At 38.1% G+C, this 17,421-nt stretch overlaps 1 protein-coding gene across 5 annotated transcripts; it reads right to left on the minus strand.

Annotated features, from left to right (window-relative positions):
* Positions 1 to 1,528: 1,528 nt before the first annotated feature.
* LOC144664671 (proprotein convertase subtilisin/kexin type 6-like) lies at positions 1,529 to 16,728 on the minus strand. 5 transcript variants are annotated; one of them, XM_078525852.1, is made up of 14 exons: positions 16,425 to 16,726; positions 15,938 to 16,042; positions 15,414 to 15,503; positions 13,794 to 13,931; positions 12,674 to 12,738; positions 11,603 to 11,691; positions 10,935 to 11,113; positions 9,780 to 9,995; positions 7,194 to 7,294; positions 6,625 to 6,873; positions 5,088 to 5,389; positions 4,273 to 4,386; positions 3,422 to 3,511; positions 1,529 to 1,831 (listed from the first exon to the last, which is right to left on the minus strand). In XM_078525852.1, exons 1-14 carry the CDS (start codon positions 16,584 to 16,586, stop codon positions 1,548 to 1,550), a joined length of 2,184 nt encoding a protein of 727 aa, XP_078381978.1. In that variant the 5' UTR covers positions 16,587 to 16,726; the 3' UTR covers positions 1,529 to 1,547. The 5 variants fall into 5 exon arrangements, with proteins under 5 accessions (XP_078381978.1, XP_078381981.1, XP_078381980.1 ...); XM_078525855.1 differs by lacking the exon at positions 15,938 to 16,042 and having other exon boundaries at positions 16,425 to 16,728; XM_078525854.1 differs by lacking the exon at positions 15,414 to 15,503 and having other exon boundaries at positions 16,425 to 16,728.
* Positions 16,729 to 17,421: the final 693 nt, after the last annotated feature.

The raw sequence follows: 17,421 nt of genomic DNA on the forward strand, positions 1-17,421 counted from the left end.
AAATGAATTTTATTCATTTGTTTTCTTAAAATATCAACAGAGAATTCATTTTTTTTACCGACAGGAATCCTTCTGTCAGATATTTAAATACAAAAACAGACCGCGAATTAACATTAAACTACATAATAGTTCATCTCCTTCGCAGCTGTTGTTTTAACCTGCGATCAGGCTTTCTTTTTTTCGCCGCGAGTAAAATAACGCCTGATCGCAGGTTACTGTTGTTTGGGCCCGTAACGCAAAGGGAAGAAGCGTTGCGTGACAACACAAGTAACGGCTTCCAAGGATACTACAGTAGAACTCCGGTAGCCCGAACTCTGAATGAAAACGAAAAACAGTTCGAGTTCCCTGGGGTCTACTGTACATGAAAGGCAACTATGGCATATATTTTCTAAATAGCATTTTTCTTTTTACACTTGACAGTTGGCACTTGGAAGTGTTTCGTGCCGGAAAAGGCTTGTCAAAATAGAAGCGTTCAAAGCGAAGTAGAACAGTCTAAAAGACAAGTCTTGTAATAAGCCAAAAGTTTAGATGACGAAGACCCAACTTGACTAATAGTATACTCGTTTTATAAAGAAAGTATCGTGTTTCGTTTGGAAATTAATTGTCATTTCTTTTGCGTGCAATCTGTTCCACGGCAGCTATCGCTTAAAACTACGAAACAATGCACTTTAAAACTGAATTCTTTAAACTTTAGGTCCATACGCTAAATTATGGTCTACGTCAAATGTGTGAATCGCACATTTTATAAAAGCAAAAAAAAAAAAAAAATGTCATTTTTTTAAAAGTAACATAGGAATAATGTCCGATGTAAACGTTCATTATTTTCCTAACAGCAAGATGTTTAACGGAATCCTTAAGCTGTCGTCAGCACATCTTTCGCCATCTTAATCGGGATAAGCTTACTTAAACCCAAGATGAAAAGGGAGGGGAGGGTATATCTCAACAAACAGTTGCTCACCCCTCCACCAGTCGGAGTTAATTTGTGCGCGGGACTCAAAAACTGGAGGTGCCCGCATTACAATGCGGCATCTTAATTCAACCTCCACGTAGATTTATCGACGCTATAAATATATAAATGAACCAGTTCATTGCTTCTCTGATATTCAAAAGCACTATGTCACGGATTCTACAAGATCTTTGAAGAGCCAAAATTGATATTTGTGTCGTAGGAAACCTAAAAATAATAGTCCAGTTTAAGTAAAAATTGCTATATAAGAGCACTGAAACTATAAACGACCATCTTTGGCGCGGATGACTAGGGTGGAAACAGATTGCAACTTGAAAAAGCTAGACTAACGTTTTCAAGTTGTTTCCGCGCGTCATCAAAGAATCGATATTGATAACCATTAGTTGATTTCTATCCGCAAACTAAGGCTTGTATCTTCCTTTATAAATGTTCAAAGATTATGCCTTTTATGGGTTTAGTTGCTTGCAATTACTCTTAGAACAGTTTAGACCAAAAATTCGCGAAATCCCCGTGACTGCATAGCTCCTTTAAGCAATATAATTTACTTTTTTGTCCCTTGCATTTTTGTTGTTGTCCTTTTTTAAACCATCCCTCCGCTTCCGCCAGTTTCGGGTGAATCTTTATACGATCCAACATACACAAGCCTTGAGTGTTCAGGTTTTTCATTATCTTCTCTTCGTTGTTTTTCATTCTGAAACTGCTCTCTTCGTTCGCTTTCCTGTAGTCTAATCTCGCTCTCGTCGTTTCTTCCCTGCCTTTCTCTGAGTCGTTTTTTATGAAGATACCAGCACCACAAACTCATCGCAATAAATACAACAACAATCAGCACCAGGCCACCTATGAGCAGAATTTTCTTCCACGACGCTGACGGAAAAGAAAAAATAAACAAATAATAAATAATTGATTTGTAAAAATGACTTTGCATCTACCGTATTTTCTCAATTTAACGCCCCCGGCGTTTATTTCAAACTTGGCTTGGTGAACCCGGCGTTTATTTGAAGCCGGCGTTTATCTGGGCCCGGCGTTTATTAACGGACTGCAACTTTCTGCCATTTTTCAGATTGATTTATTGTTGCCGATCTTCGAGACCAAGGGGCAGTTTGTCAAGGCGGGACGATTTTCTCTTCGTTCTGCCCCGAAACTGTCCCTGGTATCCAAATTATTATTTCCCAGTTCATATACGGTGAATATTTTATGTTGCAATCAAGATTTGTGAAAACAGATGTTTATTTTAGCTTGACCTCAAATAAACGCCGGGACCTCGAACAAACGCCCCCGGCGTTTATTTAAAAATAGCAATTTTGACCCGGCGTTTATACGAGGCCGGCGTTTAATCGGGGTCCGGCGTTTAATCCAGAAAATACGGTATTACTGTACAAATGCTGTTCAATTTGGGTCACAAGCTGGTAGAATGACTCGGTGGGAACTATTGTTGCTACAAGGTAGCTTCGAAAGCCCCAAGAAATGTCTACCGTATCTAAAAGATTCTACCATCAAGTATTGTCAGACCTTCGTTTGGTTACCATGGTAATGCAACGGTGAGCTAAGTGACATTGACAAAACGCGCTCCAGCGCTTTTTAATATCTGGAAGCCGTCGCAAATGGAAGAAAACCCGAAAGAAAAACTTAGGCCTTTCAGTTTCGGGCATGTGGCCAACCCTCCGCCCCGTACAAAGATATCGATAACGGGAACCAGTTTTGCCTTCCAACGGTTTCAAATATCTCTTCCAAGGTTAAGTCTTACAAGAAGAATGGTAACATTAGAAACTATTTACGCAACACGTATACTTCTACCAAATATTACTAAGATCGTTTGCCTCCGTTTACTCATCCTCGATATGTTTTTTTACCACATAAACCCTGTAAACTAGGCTGAATTACGTGCACCAATTTTTCAAAATCAGCGTAGTTTGTAATTTCCCATGACCATGGGGAGAAAACCTTAAAAGAAAAACCCAGGCCTTCCACGTTCGGGGTTGGGCATGGGGCTATTTCCTCGTCCTGCAAAAGGATATTGATTACGGAAACCAGTTTTTGCTCTAACCCCTAGCTACCTGGAAGAAATAAACTAGACTAATGGTGGATTTCCACTGACGCGTAGCTTTTTACTTGCGTAAAAAAATAAGTGGCAATGTTTGAACGACTCGCGTACACGTTTACGCAAGTCGTTCATACATTGTCTCTAAATTCTTTCACGCACGTAAAAAATTACGCGTCAGTGAAAATTACCATAACGGTTTAAAAATTACAAGCAGAGTACGTGCTTTAAAATAACTTATCACGAAATAGAGCGTGCGAATCAATTTTATATTTTGTCTTTTTGTCAAACTGACTAGTTACAAGTTGATATATTTTGAGAAAAACAGATGCTTTTTATTGTCCTTGTGCGTTTAATTCAGCGCGAATCTTTTTTTTTCTCTAGAAAGCATAACAACATAATAAAAAAAGGCCTACCAGATGCACTCAGTGGTGGAGTCTTTTTAGTTGTAGTAACCGTCCCTGGCAGTGGCTGGGCTGAGGTCAAGACAGTCATTTTTCTGATTGCTTTTAAATTGAAGGAAACCTCAAAATATTAGTTTTCTTTTGAAGGAAAATACAAACCAAGTAACAAACCAACCAATTAACTGACGAAGATTGAGGCGGATTATGACCAACAAACTTGAAAAAACTGATTTTTTTTCAAGTTGGGTTGCCCGTGGCGTACCTCCTTTAAGGTGGCTTAATAAGTTTTGAGGGGTGAGCCTCATTTTTATCTCTTAAAAATATTCAGGAATGTTCTTCTTTCTTAAACTTTAAATCTGTAAGACAGAATTTGAGCTATTTTTTAAAGGGGTAAATTCACATTTCCTATGCAAAAAAATCTGTTTTACAGATTTTTATTATCCTGCATGAATTTTCATCAAAGCCAATTTTTAATTTCGAAATTTTGAGGTGGGGTCAACAGGTAATTTGAGAAAAACACTGTTAAAACAACTAGTGCCCAGTCCCTCTTAAGCACTCGGCCATTCATTTTGGCTCTATTGATTGTTTATTACCATTTTTATTGGTCAAATGTCGCATATGATGGCTATATGCTTTAAAAAACTGAACAGTAATACAGAAAGAAAGAACATTCCGAATATTTTTAAAGAGAGTTAAAAGTTGGGCTCACTTACCCCTCAAAACTGTATTAAGCGCACCTTAGGCGGTGTCTTTTCATTCTTACATTTGCGTACTTCTTTAAAACATCAACTTGTAACTTCAGTTCGTTTGACAAAAAAAAAAAAAAGCTTTTTGCAAATTGAAAACAGTCAATAGTTAAATACCTGTTGGTGCATTTGAGGTTGAGGGTGGTTTCGCGGTTGTGAAAACATCGGAGATATTACTTCGCGGATTTGTAATCGTTCCATACAGAATCAAAGACCAGCTGTAAAGTGTACCTAGAAAGCAAGGGAAAAAAGAAGATAAGTATTTTGCTGTAGTTCTGTACGATTGAAAGGGACAGGAACAAATGAAAATAATTTCATTTGTGCTGTTTGTTCAAACACTGGTTTAACTGCCGATGTGAGAAGGACCCTGGTCTGCTACTGAGCAGAGCGCGCGCACTGATGAAAAAATCCAGTTGTGACGCCACATTTCAGAATTGGCGCGCTGCAGGTGAGACAAGTCGCTCGTTTCGCCACAATCTTCCGCCATTTTGCTTTCGTGCCTGCGCGCGTCCTCCATATTTTCGTATACAGTGGTCTCTTAAGAATCAAAGGAGCGACTTGGAGCAAGTCTAATTCACGTCTTGCTACGGATAATAATAATAATAATAATAATAATAACAACTTTATTATCGTGTATTGTGTGTGGGGGAAAACCCTTTTTTTTGGCACTCTCTAAAAAAAAAAATATTTATATATATAAAATATAAAATATTTTTTTATTTAAAAAAAATAAATATTTTTTTTTTATATAAAATAAAAATATAATTTGTAAAAACGCTAAGTTTATATAAACAAACTGTTATTTTAGCAAAGAAGGAAAGTTTACTTCGCTCAAGGGGCATAATTATGCTGCTTTGGTTTGAAATAACTGTGAGCTGATAAAGGATTACTTATTTTGTATTTAGAGTAAAATAAATGGAACTTCTATTTACCTGAACTTGGGTTTTTGGGGTCAAAATCTCCAACAATCAACTCCCATTTCCCTGCGGGACTCTCACCCCAGTTAAACAGGGTTGTAATGACCCAGTTTGTCAGGTTTTTGTATCCCGTAAGGTTGTCGATGAAGCGTTTTCGATTCAGTGGAGATATTGTACCACTCGGGGCCTTCAACTGCAGCGACAAGTCTCCACGACGCGTGAAATCAAGATTCACTTTGATTTGCACGTGCTCTAGGAATTTTATTGCGCAATTCTCATATGTTACTGAAAAAACTTCATCCTGAACTGAGATGGGTCTGTAGAAGTAATTGAAGAACAGTTTGTTAACCATGACAACAGCTCGAATTAAAGGAGTTTAGTCACGGACAACTCATCTTAAAAAAACTGGCAAGTTTTTTAAGTTTGTCAGTCGTAACCCGTCTTAATCTTCGTCAGTTGAAACCATCTTGGTTATTTTCGCGTTTTGTTTACTCCTTTGTTGTTTTCCTACATTACACAACTATTATTTTAAGGTTTCCTTCAATTTGGAAGTAATAAGAAAAATGACTTAAAATATCGTACCCATGCTCCTTCAAAAACTGTAAATCGGCGTTTATTCACTAATTGGGGGAGCAGGGATGGCGCAGTAGCGAGAGCGCTCGCCTTTCACCAATATGGCCCGGGTTCTATCCCCGGGCCTGGTGTTATATGCAGGTTGAGTCTGTTGTTGGTTTGTTCTCGAATCCTTGCTCGGCGGGATTTTTTCAGTTTGGTTCTCCAGTTTTCCTCCCTCCACAAAGAACAACACTTCTAAATTTCAAATTCGATCGTCCGGAGGGCACAGAATAGATTAGTCGCAAGACTGTTAAGTGCAACCATCGTAAAATACCGATAATATCAATTAATTTAATTTATTTATTCCAAGTAATGAAAAGAGAAAAAATGGAGAGGTGTTATACCTGAATGCTATTTTTTCCATAAATTTTAGCACCATTTCTCACTGCCTTGTGAAGTTTCATGCAGTCTTAAAATACCGTTATAGTCCAAACACCCATGAAATATAAAGGACATTGGGGTGATTTAAAAATGTGTATGGAAGAGAAAAGGAAGGGGATTAAGTGGATCAAAACTACATGTAAATAATTCATGTAAATGCAGTTCAAATGAAGATTTAAAATTATTATAACTTTTAGTTGACAATTGACAGATGGACGTCAAAAGAGGCCAATTCCATGTGGTTTCAATATGTGTGTTGACCCTTTCGCCTCGTTTGCATACCTTCTTAACAAAATAATATTTTATCGCCGGCTCAACTGCAATAACAGCTATTCATTCCTTTTCTCATTTCATTTCTTTCCTTGTAAAATGTACTTACACTCAATTTCAACTATTATATAGTCATGTACATTTTTTGGTTCGACTTCAGCATGAAAATTATCAGCACAACTATAAAGCCTTTAAAACCCATGGAACTACATTTTTGAACATATTCTCGATAAATATATATATACATGAAAAAATATTATAAATAATTAAATTTCTTTATGCTTACTTGTTCTGCTCACTGCCTTTAATCTCACATCTTAGTTGTGGAGGTACTGTTTTCCAGTCCTTTGCTAGGCTCACCATCTTAGCAGCGTCCATAAGCCCGAAGCCATAAAACTTGCTGACGTGTAAACCAGCTTTGTTTTGCTCCCAGTGGCCTCGTTTTAGTGGGGTTCCTGTGACTCCTGGGATCCCTGGTGCTGATCTTGCGCTGTTAACTATCACGTGTTGCACGTCACGCCATGTTAAGTAAGGGCTGAAAGGGAAATAAAACTCAGCAAATGTTTGCAAAACACGTGTAAACACACGCCCTTATAAAGCCGCCCTGCCTGTTGTATCTTCTTACCACCTATATTGTTACCAGCCTTATGTATTGCTGGCGTAATGGGGTTCATTGCGTTGTACACTTAGGCAGGACACGCGACACGAGAGAATGATTTTTTACTCTATCTTAGTAACTGCCTCAGAGGAAGACTGAGGGGTGAAAATATCGGCCTTTAACGCTGCTTATGCATAATGTATGCTCGTTCTCCCCTCTTACCCATAGTTAGGCATGAATATTAATAACACCCTTACTTTGCTTGCAGGGTCAGTGCAATCAGGCCTGACGCCATGGCCGTAGCCGCTGAAGTTGCTCCAAAATCATCAACGCATCCTGTACGATTGTCAGCGGTTATCTACATTTGGTAGCAAATAAACAATTTTTAGCAACCAAGAACACAAACGAAGCCCTTGGTCTGGCTGTCTGGGAAAGGATGAAATAGCACTAAGGTTCCACCACTCTGAATGTGGAACGTCGTCGATACAACTTGATTGTTTACATTATTCTAACAGTGGAACCCCGCTTTACGGACACCCGCTTAGTTTGGACACCCGCTATTACGGACGGTTTCGTTGGTCCCGAAGAAAACCTCATACATTTTCTCTAAAATTAACCCGCTTAATACAGACCCCCGGGGGGGGACTCCCATATGAGAGTGACGGGGATGCTCGTCGTCTCGCTTAGGGGTATAAATTTCGGACTTTGGGTCTCGCTTAGGGTGTTCAAGGGAAAATGTAAGAAAATGACAATATTTTTAGCCGTCAGGGTCTCGGTTAGGGTTGCACACGAAGAAATATAAAAATATAAGATTAGTTCTTTTTCTCAGAATTTTGGTATCTTTTAGGGGTCTAAAATAGCTTGAGCCACGCCCAGATTGGTCTCTTTTAGGGGTTCTTTTCAAAATTTCCGACGAGCATCCCCGTCCCTTTAATATGGGAGTCCCCCCCCCCCCCCGGGATACAGACACCCGTTAATACGCACAACTGACACTTTTCTGTGCCCGAGTGACAAACTCTTATACATTGTGAACCCCACTTTACGGACACTGTTTATCTGTGCACTGTCAATTTTCATAGTCGCGATTATTTGCTAACTTTACCCTGGTCAAACAATGACAGAATTCGACGAATTAAAACGATTTTGCAAAGGTTTTGTCGAATCTTCAGTCCGCCTGGTTGTGTCGCAAGCTAAAAAACCTTCCGTGCAAAGTTAAGTCACCGACTTTTTTAAATGAGTTGGTAGAGTTTAAGAACGGTTACGGTCAGAGTTTCAGTATCAAAGGAAACTTTATAGAAAACGTTATGTTGCTGTTGAAATGTATTTAGTTAGGTTGCGACGTTTTCAAATAAATAATTCCTGTGGCGAGTTTATTAAAGTTAGGTTTGAGTGTCTGACTAGATCGTAAGATTTTCGTAAAAACTATTACATGTAATTTTAGTCAGAGAGTTAAGAGTTTGCATTTTTTACAGTTACCGTACAATAACACAACGTTTTGTTGCCGTAAAAACGTTTGCCTTCGTCTTTGCATCGATAAAACATGTACCGTGACTTTTTTTTCTGAGACCCCGCTTAAAGGTGCTTTTCCACCGACGCGTAAATATTTGCGTACGTAAAACGTGCATCAAAAAAGAAACGTAGGCAAATTTCCACTGTCGCGTAAAAATAAATAAAAAGCGTTTCTTTTTTTTTTTGTGCGTTAAACGTACGTAAATGCCAACCATCCTTAATTATCAAGTTGGTGAATAGAGTGTGTTATTGGCTGCCATATTGGAGGAGTGAAACAATATTTTTTTTTTCCTTTGGGAAAAAAATTATTAACATTTTTATGCAAATATATTGTTGTTTGACTCTTCCAACATGGCTGCCATGAAAACACTTTGCACCACACGCTAGTAAAAGAAATGCGTGAACATGACCAAGAGGCATTATATAAATACTTCCGAAAGACACCATCAAGTAAAAAAAGATTTGAGGCGACCTTCCCGGATTGCCGGTTCAAAACCCACGTGACCTGACGCCAGGCGTTTTCTTACACTACTGCGTTCGTGTAATTTGGTTCTGTAGTCAGTTCTACAGATTATTTCTGGAAATGTTCGGACTTTCTCGATGAGAAGTGCTTCTACATCTGAATGTTTTTTCATGTAAATTGTCGTCGATTTAAAACAAAATGGTTTTCCATTAGTAAGTGGTGTCATGTGACAAAATCCAAAAGTATAATTGGGTAAATCGCTGCGTAAACGCAGACAGCCGCGAAAAAAGTTGAACTCAGTTCAACTTTTTGGAAAACACTCGCGATCGCTACGTGCGTAAACGTGCGTGTAACGTACGTAAATACCAAGAAAAAAACGTGGCACTTTACCCAAGGGCCACTTCTGTTCGTCGGCCGTCGGTCAATCAGGAAAGGAACGCAAGGAATGCGTGAAAAGCGTTGAAATACAAAAGCATGCAAGCTCTTTGCATAACTCTGTCACGTGACTTTGACAATCACATACAATGGCCGTGGTACCAAATGAATACTAGAAATGACAGAGTGTCAGAGTGTGATGATATTAGTAAGTTTGCTTATTTTAAGGCCATTGAATAATGCCTAAATGTAAATTTCTATTAAAAGCGGTTTGCATGAAAGAAGTCGCTGCGTGGTACGTTTTGCTATCCAGCATACCAATTTAATTTCTATTTTTTTTTTTATTTTTTTAATGAAACCTCCAAACCGTTCTAAAATCTTGCCCTTAAACTCCAGTGGCCTCAAAATTGGCAAACATTAGTTTCATTCCAGAAATATTAATTAGGTTATTATTGCAACAAGGTCACATGACAATGGCCTATATTGTTGTACTCACGACTTTTCCAATCTCTAAGAAAGTGTCGCCACTGTAGGCGGTGGCCATGATGCCAGGGCACTCTTCTGCGTAGCTCGGATTGGAGCCATCCGGGTTCACACCGTTGATGGCGATGGTATAAATATTGTTAACATATCCATTATACGCACAGCTATCGCCTGTTATACCACCATTTCCAGCTGCAAAGGTGTAGATGGCGCCCAGTCCTCCACGACCCTGTAATAAAGCAGAACATAAGTAGAGGTGAACGTAATTCTCTGGGGGGGGGGGGGGGGGGTACTGTGTCTATTTTGAAACCCTCACCTTATACCAGTCATCTTCAGCTGATTTTACAACCCTTTTATACTAGACTGCATGAACGGGAAATGTGGTTGTCTTATGGTTAGCCCTGGCTGGGGTCACTGTGTTGTGTTCTTGGGCAAGACACTTACTCTCACAGTGCCTCTCTCCACTCTCATAGTGCCTCTCTCATAGTGCCTCTCTCATAGTGCCTCTCTCATAGTGCCTCTCTCATAGTGCCTCTCTTCATGGGTACTGGAAAATTTAATGCTGAAGGCGAGGGGGAGAGGGGTGACCCTGCGATAGACTATCAAACACATTCAGAGGGGAGTAGAAATTCGCCTGGTCACTTAATGCTACGTACATGTAAACCAGGATAAGTTTTGGCTGTATGGGCCACTTGGCTCGACGCAGACTTTACCTATATCCTGTACTAGCTAGTCAGTAGAGATGAAAAATCTCTTCCCTATCCCAGACATGCTTTTATGGAACTGTAAAACCATCTGTCAACAACGTTGCCACTTAAGTTATGTAGCATCTCTTTCTTTTTAAAATTTATATTCCTATACTGGACATAAATTATTAGTTATTCATACCACTGATCAGTTTTCTGGCAAACAAATACCCTATTCTAGACCAGAACTCTTCCCCTCTGATTGCTATACCCTATCCCAGACTTAACTGCCTGAAAAACCTACCCATTACAGTGGCACACACCAAAAAAGCTTATATATGAGAGTAAAGTTGGATAGCACATCATGCAAATATGTTGGGGACAAAATGTATGGCCATTGTCTACGAGTTTTCCAAGGTTCCACATCATTGTTACTAAGACATGTGACATGAAGTTGAGACCAGTACACTGTCACACAGTACCTTTTCAATGCCAAATTCTAGAGCTTCAGTAGTCAGGGGTCCAGGCCCCTCCACTTGCCAGGCCATGTCACCAGGCCCCCAGCTGTTAGAGTAAATGTCAATACTATCTATTTCATGAATTAATGCCTTGGACTCTGTTGCATCAGTTGACTTGATATCATCATCGAAAAGCCGGATACCTAAGACAAGTCAGAAAAAAAAAAATTCAGAGAAATAAAAATAATCGGTAATTTAAATGTTGACAGAAGACATACAGTGTACATGTATGTAACACCTGGCAGTTGTAGGAATCAGTAAGTGCTGGGTTTGGCAAAGCACTTGGAGAATTTACTAATTATACATGTATCATCCAGTTAAAAACTAGCGTGAGAACACTTGAGTACTCTGAGTAGAAAATTTTTACACTACACATACACCCACTTGAGTACAATGATGTCATGTTTCTTAGCAACTTCTGGAACAAAAACCGCAGGCTTAGTCACTTTTCCAAGACGTGATGTGACGCCATCAACTGGCACTTATCCCCCCCCCCCCCCCCACAACTGATGGGGTCCACAGAATAACAAAATTCACATGCTTGCAATTCTTTTGCTAATGAAAATTACACTCTCCGATTTTAACTTTAAATTAATATTATGACTCAAAAGACTGAATTCAAACAAACTAACCTGCAATTTTAGCATTGTATGCCAGCCCCACACCACATAAATTGTTATTTGCTAAACCTGCTATCACACCAGCACACATGTTGCCATGACTACAAAAGAATTAAAAATATGAATGGCAATGTTTCAGGTCAGTAACACATTAAAGCAAAACTAGCCTTATGCTCTTAGCCTTATTATCATATCATTAGTAAATTGCTTTCCTATAGAGGCTAGTCTTGATGGTTTTATGGTGATCAAGGGTATTGGGGTGGTGAGGATGTAGGGCACGTCGCTCCATTGCACGGTCGCCCCAAGTTACATTGCCCCAATAAAGGTCAGGTTGTTGCTTTTTTTTTCCTTACACAAGTTCAGCAAGTATATAAGGTATTTCAAACACTGGAAGACTTCACTTAAGTTATAGTGGGCGACTGAACTTATTTGGTGGCAACATGACTTTAGAGTTTGGGGCAACGTTATGTAATGTACTTCAGTTTTGGCGCAACGAGAAAAGGGGGCAACATGACTTAGGGTAACCGTGCAAAGGGGTGACATGACCTGCTACTGATGGTGGAGGTGGGCTTATTGCAGGAGAGCGCTTTAAAGGAAGGGGGTGATAGTGGTAACTAATTACAACTGATTTGCATCTAATTTCCTTAGTTTAAAAAAAACACTTGGACTGAGGGAAGATTTTTTTTTCGTTTCAAAAATTTTAAGTACTAATTTATAATAACAGTTTCACAATAAATATATGCCACAAAGCTAAAAAAAAATTTATAATAGAAGCCCAGTAACTCGTCGAACTCTGAAAGAAAACAAAAGAAGAATTGTGATCTGTTCGTTGCTCTAATCAATGACGTTACAAGAACTGGACTTCGAGTTATCAGCCAAGAATAATTTTGACCAAAATTTTAATCATGTTCGAGTCAGCAAAGTTTCGAGTTATCCGAGTTTGAATTAACTGAGTAAAAATGACTGAAAAGTGGGGTTAAATCCAAAGGAAATGGAAGTTAGTTCAAGTTAAAAATGTGGCAGGGTTTTCGAAATATTCAAGTTTGAGCCACGAGGACTCTACTGTATTCTATGTCCACTTACCCTGACACTCGTTTACCAAAAGGAACTGATCCTCCATCCACATAATCATAACTTGCTGTAGAATTCTGAAAAAGAACATGGAATGTAAATATTTTTAAAAAAATATTGTTACTATAACTACTTATAATAACAATTAATATTTAATATTAGAATTAATTTCATTTATTAAAAAAAGTTTTTGATCAGAAATACATTGACACCAGCCATACCTACCCAGTACATGTATATTGTGTTTTGTAGAAAATGATGAAAAAAGGCTCAAATAATAACTTACTGTGAAATCGCTGCACTTACATGTATGAACTAAGAAACATATAATTAATATCTGAATTACACTTTGCCCAGGCCAGCCACTAACTGAATTATTTTTAAGACTGATGCCAATTTGGACTTCAAGTTGGATTCCAATGAGGTGGAAACAGGGAGAAATTGGCAACAATAATTATTTTGGAATTTTGTTAAAAAACTCCATAATAGCTCACAGCGAGCTCACGTAGCCAGTTGGAGAGCGCCCAACCGGACGGGAGGCCAGGTCGACCCGCGGGGACCAGATCTTTGTCCCACGCTCGTGTCATGTAGAATAATTTCTTCACTACTTTGACACATTTAGAAAATTCACCACTAAGAAGTGGGAATTCTTGAGAAATGGGAGGGAATTGGGAATAAAGGGCATGGGATCGTGAAGACTAGACCCCCATGTTTCCCCTCCCAGTATACATGCAAAGACACCGGGGAACTCGAGCTCTATTTCGAACTTTTTGGGACGGTTCGAAATTTTAAACCCGGTTTTGGGAGTGGCGGGGCCGGGGATTAAAGGGGGGGCCGAGATTTTTTTTTGGAAATTGGGGGGGCCGAGGAAATTTGGTACTGTATAGGGTAGGAAAAGTAATGATGCTGACAGACCTTAGAATGTATGTAAGTTTGATAACTATATTGGATTTTATTACTTCTGCCAAAACACTCAAGAGCCAAAATGTCATGAGTGTAATTAAAAGACTGTTGGAGATAAGCAACATCCAGAATTATATGTCTGCATTCACATGCCACTCGTGGCTATACGATGTAATCATTTATGGATCAATACTGTATAAAAGTATTAAAAATGATCAAAGACAATTACATAGTTCGTTATTAGTTCAGGATGACTGCCATCGACTCCGTCATCAACTACTGCCACCAGAATTCCTTTTCCTGTGTAATTTGCTTCCCATGCAGAGACGATATTGAATGTTGGTTCACTGGATCCATCACGTCTCTCCTAAGCAATGATAATAAATCAAGATTGATTTAATTAAAATGGGAGGAAAATGCAATTCTGTAGTGCAGTTACTGTATATTAATTTGAATTACCTTAAGGTTACTATTGTAAGCGACTACTAATTTTAGCGATTTTAGCGAGTTGGGCCAAAATCGCTAAATTTAATACTCCCTAAAATTTGTCTCGGACAAACGTTAATATGCGTTAAATTAATACCCCTGCCCGCCAGAGGTATACAATAATTATATAAATATAGTGGCTCTGTTCAACTATATGACAATGTCAGAAGGTACAGTGTAGGGCAACAATTATTAAGAAGGGTTGGGAGAGAGCTAGGATCGCCGTCATCGTGGAGAATATGGCTGATTTCCCTGACAAGGACCCACTTTCTAACATTTGCAATTCACTTTGTTCTTTCTGACAGTGATAATGTTTGTTCAATTTTAGTGACTCTTTTCTAATACTGAACATTGATTTCCATCTTGTTATTTTTTTTTAATTTTCGGAAAATTGCTAAAATAATAGTCACTAAATCTTGCTCAGAAAAAATCGCTTTAATAAGTAGTCCCTTAAAAATAGTAACCTTAAGGTAGTCTATGATAAATGCAGTGCATTATAAAATTTTCAATCCAGGTCTGTACTTGTAAATTCAGCTCAAAATATTTGTTAAGGCCCATTAACACGGTACAATTTTGTTGCATGTGATATGCTTATGACAGGCTTATGACACAAATTGTGTTGTGTGAATCAAACCTACAACTCACTTCCGATTGTCATAGGCGTGTTATAAGCACGTCACATGCAACATAATCAAACTGTGTAAATCAGCCTTTAGATAGTTGCCCTTATCTAACAAATAAATAAACTCATTCAATCATCAAGTTGATAGACATTAACAGTCAAACCTCCACTAAAACCAATACTCCAGCTAGTAGCACAGTCATGCAATCAAATTCTGAGTATAGATATTTGTATTAAACAACAACAACAACAACAACTTTATTAATGTGTCAAAGGAATTCTAGCCGAGAGTGAAACACTCCCTACTAATAGGGGACACATAAAATAAATAAAAATAATAATAATAAAAAAACTTAAAATTGATATTTACAATAAAAACAGACTAAAATTTAACTAAGCTATTTACAAATAATTTCAATAACAATTTTAAAATAAGTTAATTCGTATTTAAAATAAATCATGTACTACATAAAACGCAGTTGTGACATCCATGTCCATTGTAACATGATCACTTTGTTTTGTTTATCGAATCTTTCAGTTGTTTCTCTACCCTCCGGCTCCCAACCTGGGTACTTTCTTCAAGCCCTCAGGGGCATCCAGTTGTTTTCTATCAAATGCCCAAAACAGATTCCTGATTTATTTTGTCTGCTGTGTTAAGTGAGAGGTGTGCGGCAGGGATAATTATTTGGCAGGATAAAATGGGATTAAATCTGACCTAATTCAAAGTGAACTATGACTTACAATGTACCACTGATCCTTAAACATGGGGTCTTTAGGTTTTGCAGAGAACAGTTGATACTTTTTCTCCTTCTGATGCATAAACCATTCAACCTGAAATGATAATGTTTATATATAATTTATAATAAATATACGCATTTCACTCATTGAATTGAGTGCAAGTGGCCCTGAGTGGCCTAACGATTAGTGTAATGGAACTGTACTAATAGATTGAGACTGCCTGGGTTCAAGCTACTGTACTGCAGGTAGATGTTGTTATTGTTTTTTATCTCTCTAGGGAAAAATTAGGTTAGATTTCTGCCACCCACTGCAATCTGGTCTTCATTTCTCCCTGGTTTAGCTTTCTGGTTTTATTTACATAAAAATTACATGTAATTATTTGCAGCTACATGTACACATATATTAAATCATAAAATGACATGCAGCCACTGTAACTTTAAAATTTGAATAGATGAACTCTGCACTGAAAAAAAAAAACTGTAAAATTTTTCCGTGAATCTTATATTCAACAGGCACTGTAGTCTTACCTTTGAATCTAAATCCAGCTTTCTGTCGACTTCAGATGCTAACTGAGTCTTTACTGACCTTTTCTTTAGTTCAGGTTTTTTAAAGACATGATAGTCCTTGAACAGCTGAAAGTAAATTGTAAAGTTTCACTAGAATTTGTCTTAAGCAATATGTCCATACAGTGTAGATCTTCTTAAAATATTTGCCTTGACTTTACTTCAGTTTTCCCGACAATTCGACAAGGATAGATTCCTTTAATAGCTTAATTACCACATTTTTAATAGATTTTTTTTCTTTAGACACGCACCTTCAAATTGATTGAGACTTCAGTTTCAATGTATAGCGGTAGTTTTAAAATTCCAGGGTTGATTTTCTGGTCCGTTCAATTCATGCAATCGACAAGACGGTTTTAAAGCAGAAATGTAATGAAATCTATGTTTATAGAAACTAGCTACAAATACATGTATTAAAGATTCTGCACGAAACATGTCAGTACAGTGTACTCACTTGTTTGTCGTAAGAGAAACCATATTTGAGGGCTAGCTTCACTGCTTCTTGCTGGCCGCCACGAACTTTCACGGCCCAGTCATTGGTGTAAATCTCTTTCGCTAAAACTTCGTTTCCACTGAAGAGTATTATCAACAGAACATAAGAAGAAAACGCCGCCATCAAACTTCCGCCATATTCTCACACTCCATGTTTACAACTTTGTGCTGAGTGACCTGGCTATATTGAATTTCAATGCCAATGAGGACCTGGTGACGAGGAACGAACTTATCACTTCCGGTCACTAGTACTTCCTTGTTCATGATGTAGCTCTTTATCTAGACATGATCTAGCTGAACCGTAAATACATTACAAAAGAAATAACCATAAAAGGCAAATGTGCTAGACGGAGAGCACTAGTCTTTCACTTATATCCTTAAAAAAAAAAAAGAAAAGAAAAATAAACGCAAAAAAAACTGGGTACTGTTAATGTTGTTTTGTCTGCTTCAGCAAAACATGAACCGAGGAATTGGGAAAACGTGACCGGGATATTCTAATTACTTCAGCTGTGACAAGGATATTTTTTTTTCCTGCTTGAGACTAATTTGACTGATGTTGACAAATAAATGACGAAATTTTAGTAAATAAACCACGATTAACCGCATGATCTATAGATCATGGCAGTCGCCAAGACATGCTTACATTTTTTTATGCGCTCTCAAGAATTGCAGTTTGCTAACTGTCATCTTGCAATTGCGTGACACTGCGTGACCGGTGCTTTGTCACAGATGACGCAACTTGAAAGTGCACTTTAGTTGGCCTATATTTTGGACGTTCCCTTGCATCGCATCGTTCTCATTTATACTTGGCTACCACAGACATCAGTATTCAAAATTCCCTGACTTTTCCCAGAAAAAAAATAAAATTTAATATTCCCTGACCTGACTAAATAAAAACAAACTGACAGATATAGCAGTGGTCCCAAGCCTACAGCCTTCAATGGCATAAAATTAGAGTT

The sequence above is a fragment of the Oculina patagonica genome, chromosome 9, assembly GCF_052425735.1.
Source record: "Oculina patagonica isolate OP01 chromosome 9, crgOcupat, whole genome shotgun sequence".
Lineage (NCBI taxonomy): Eukaryota > Metazoa > Cnidaria > Anthozoa > Scleractinia > Oculinidae > Oculina > Oculina patagonica.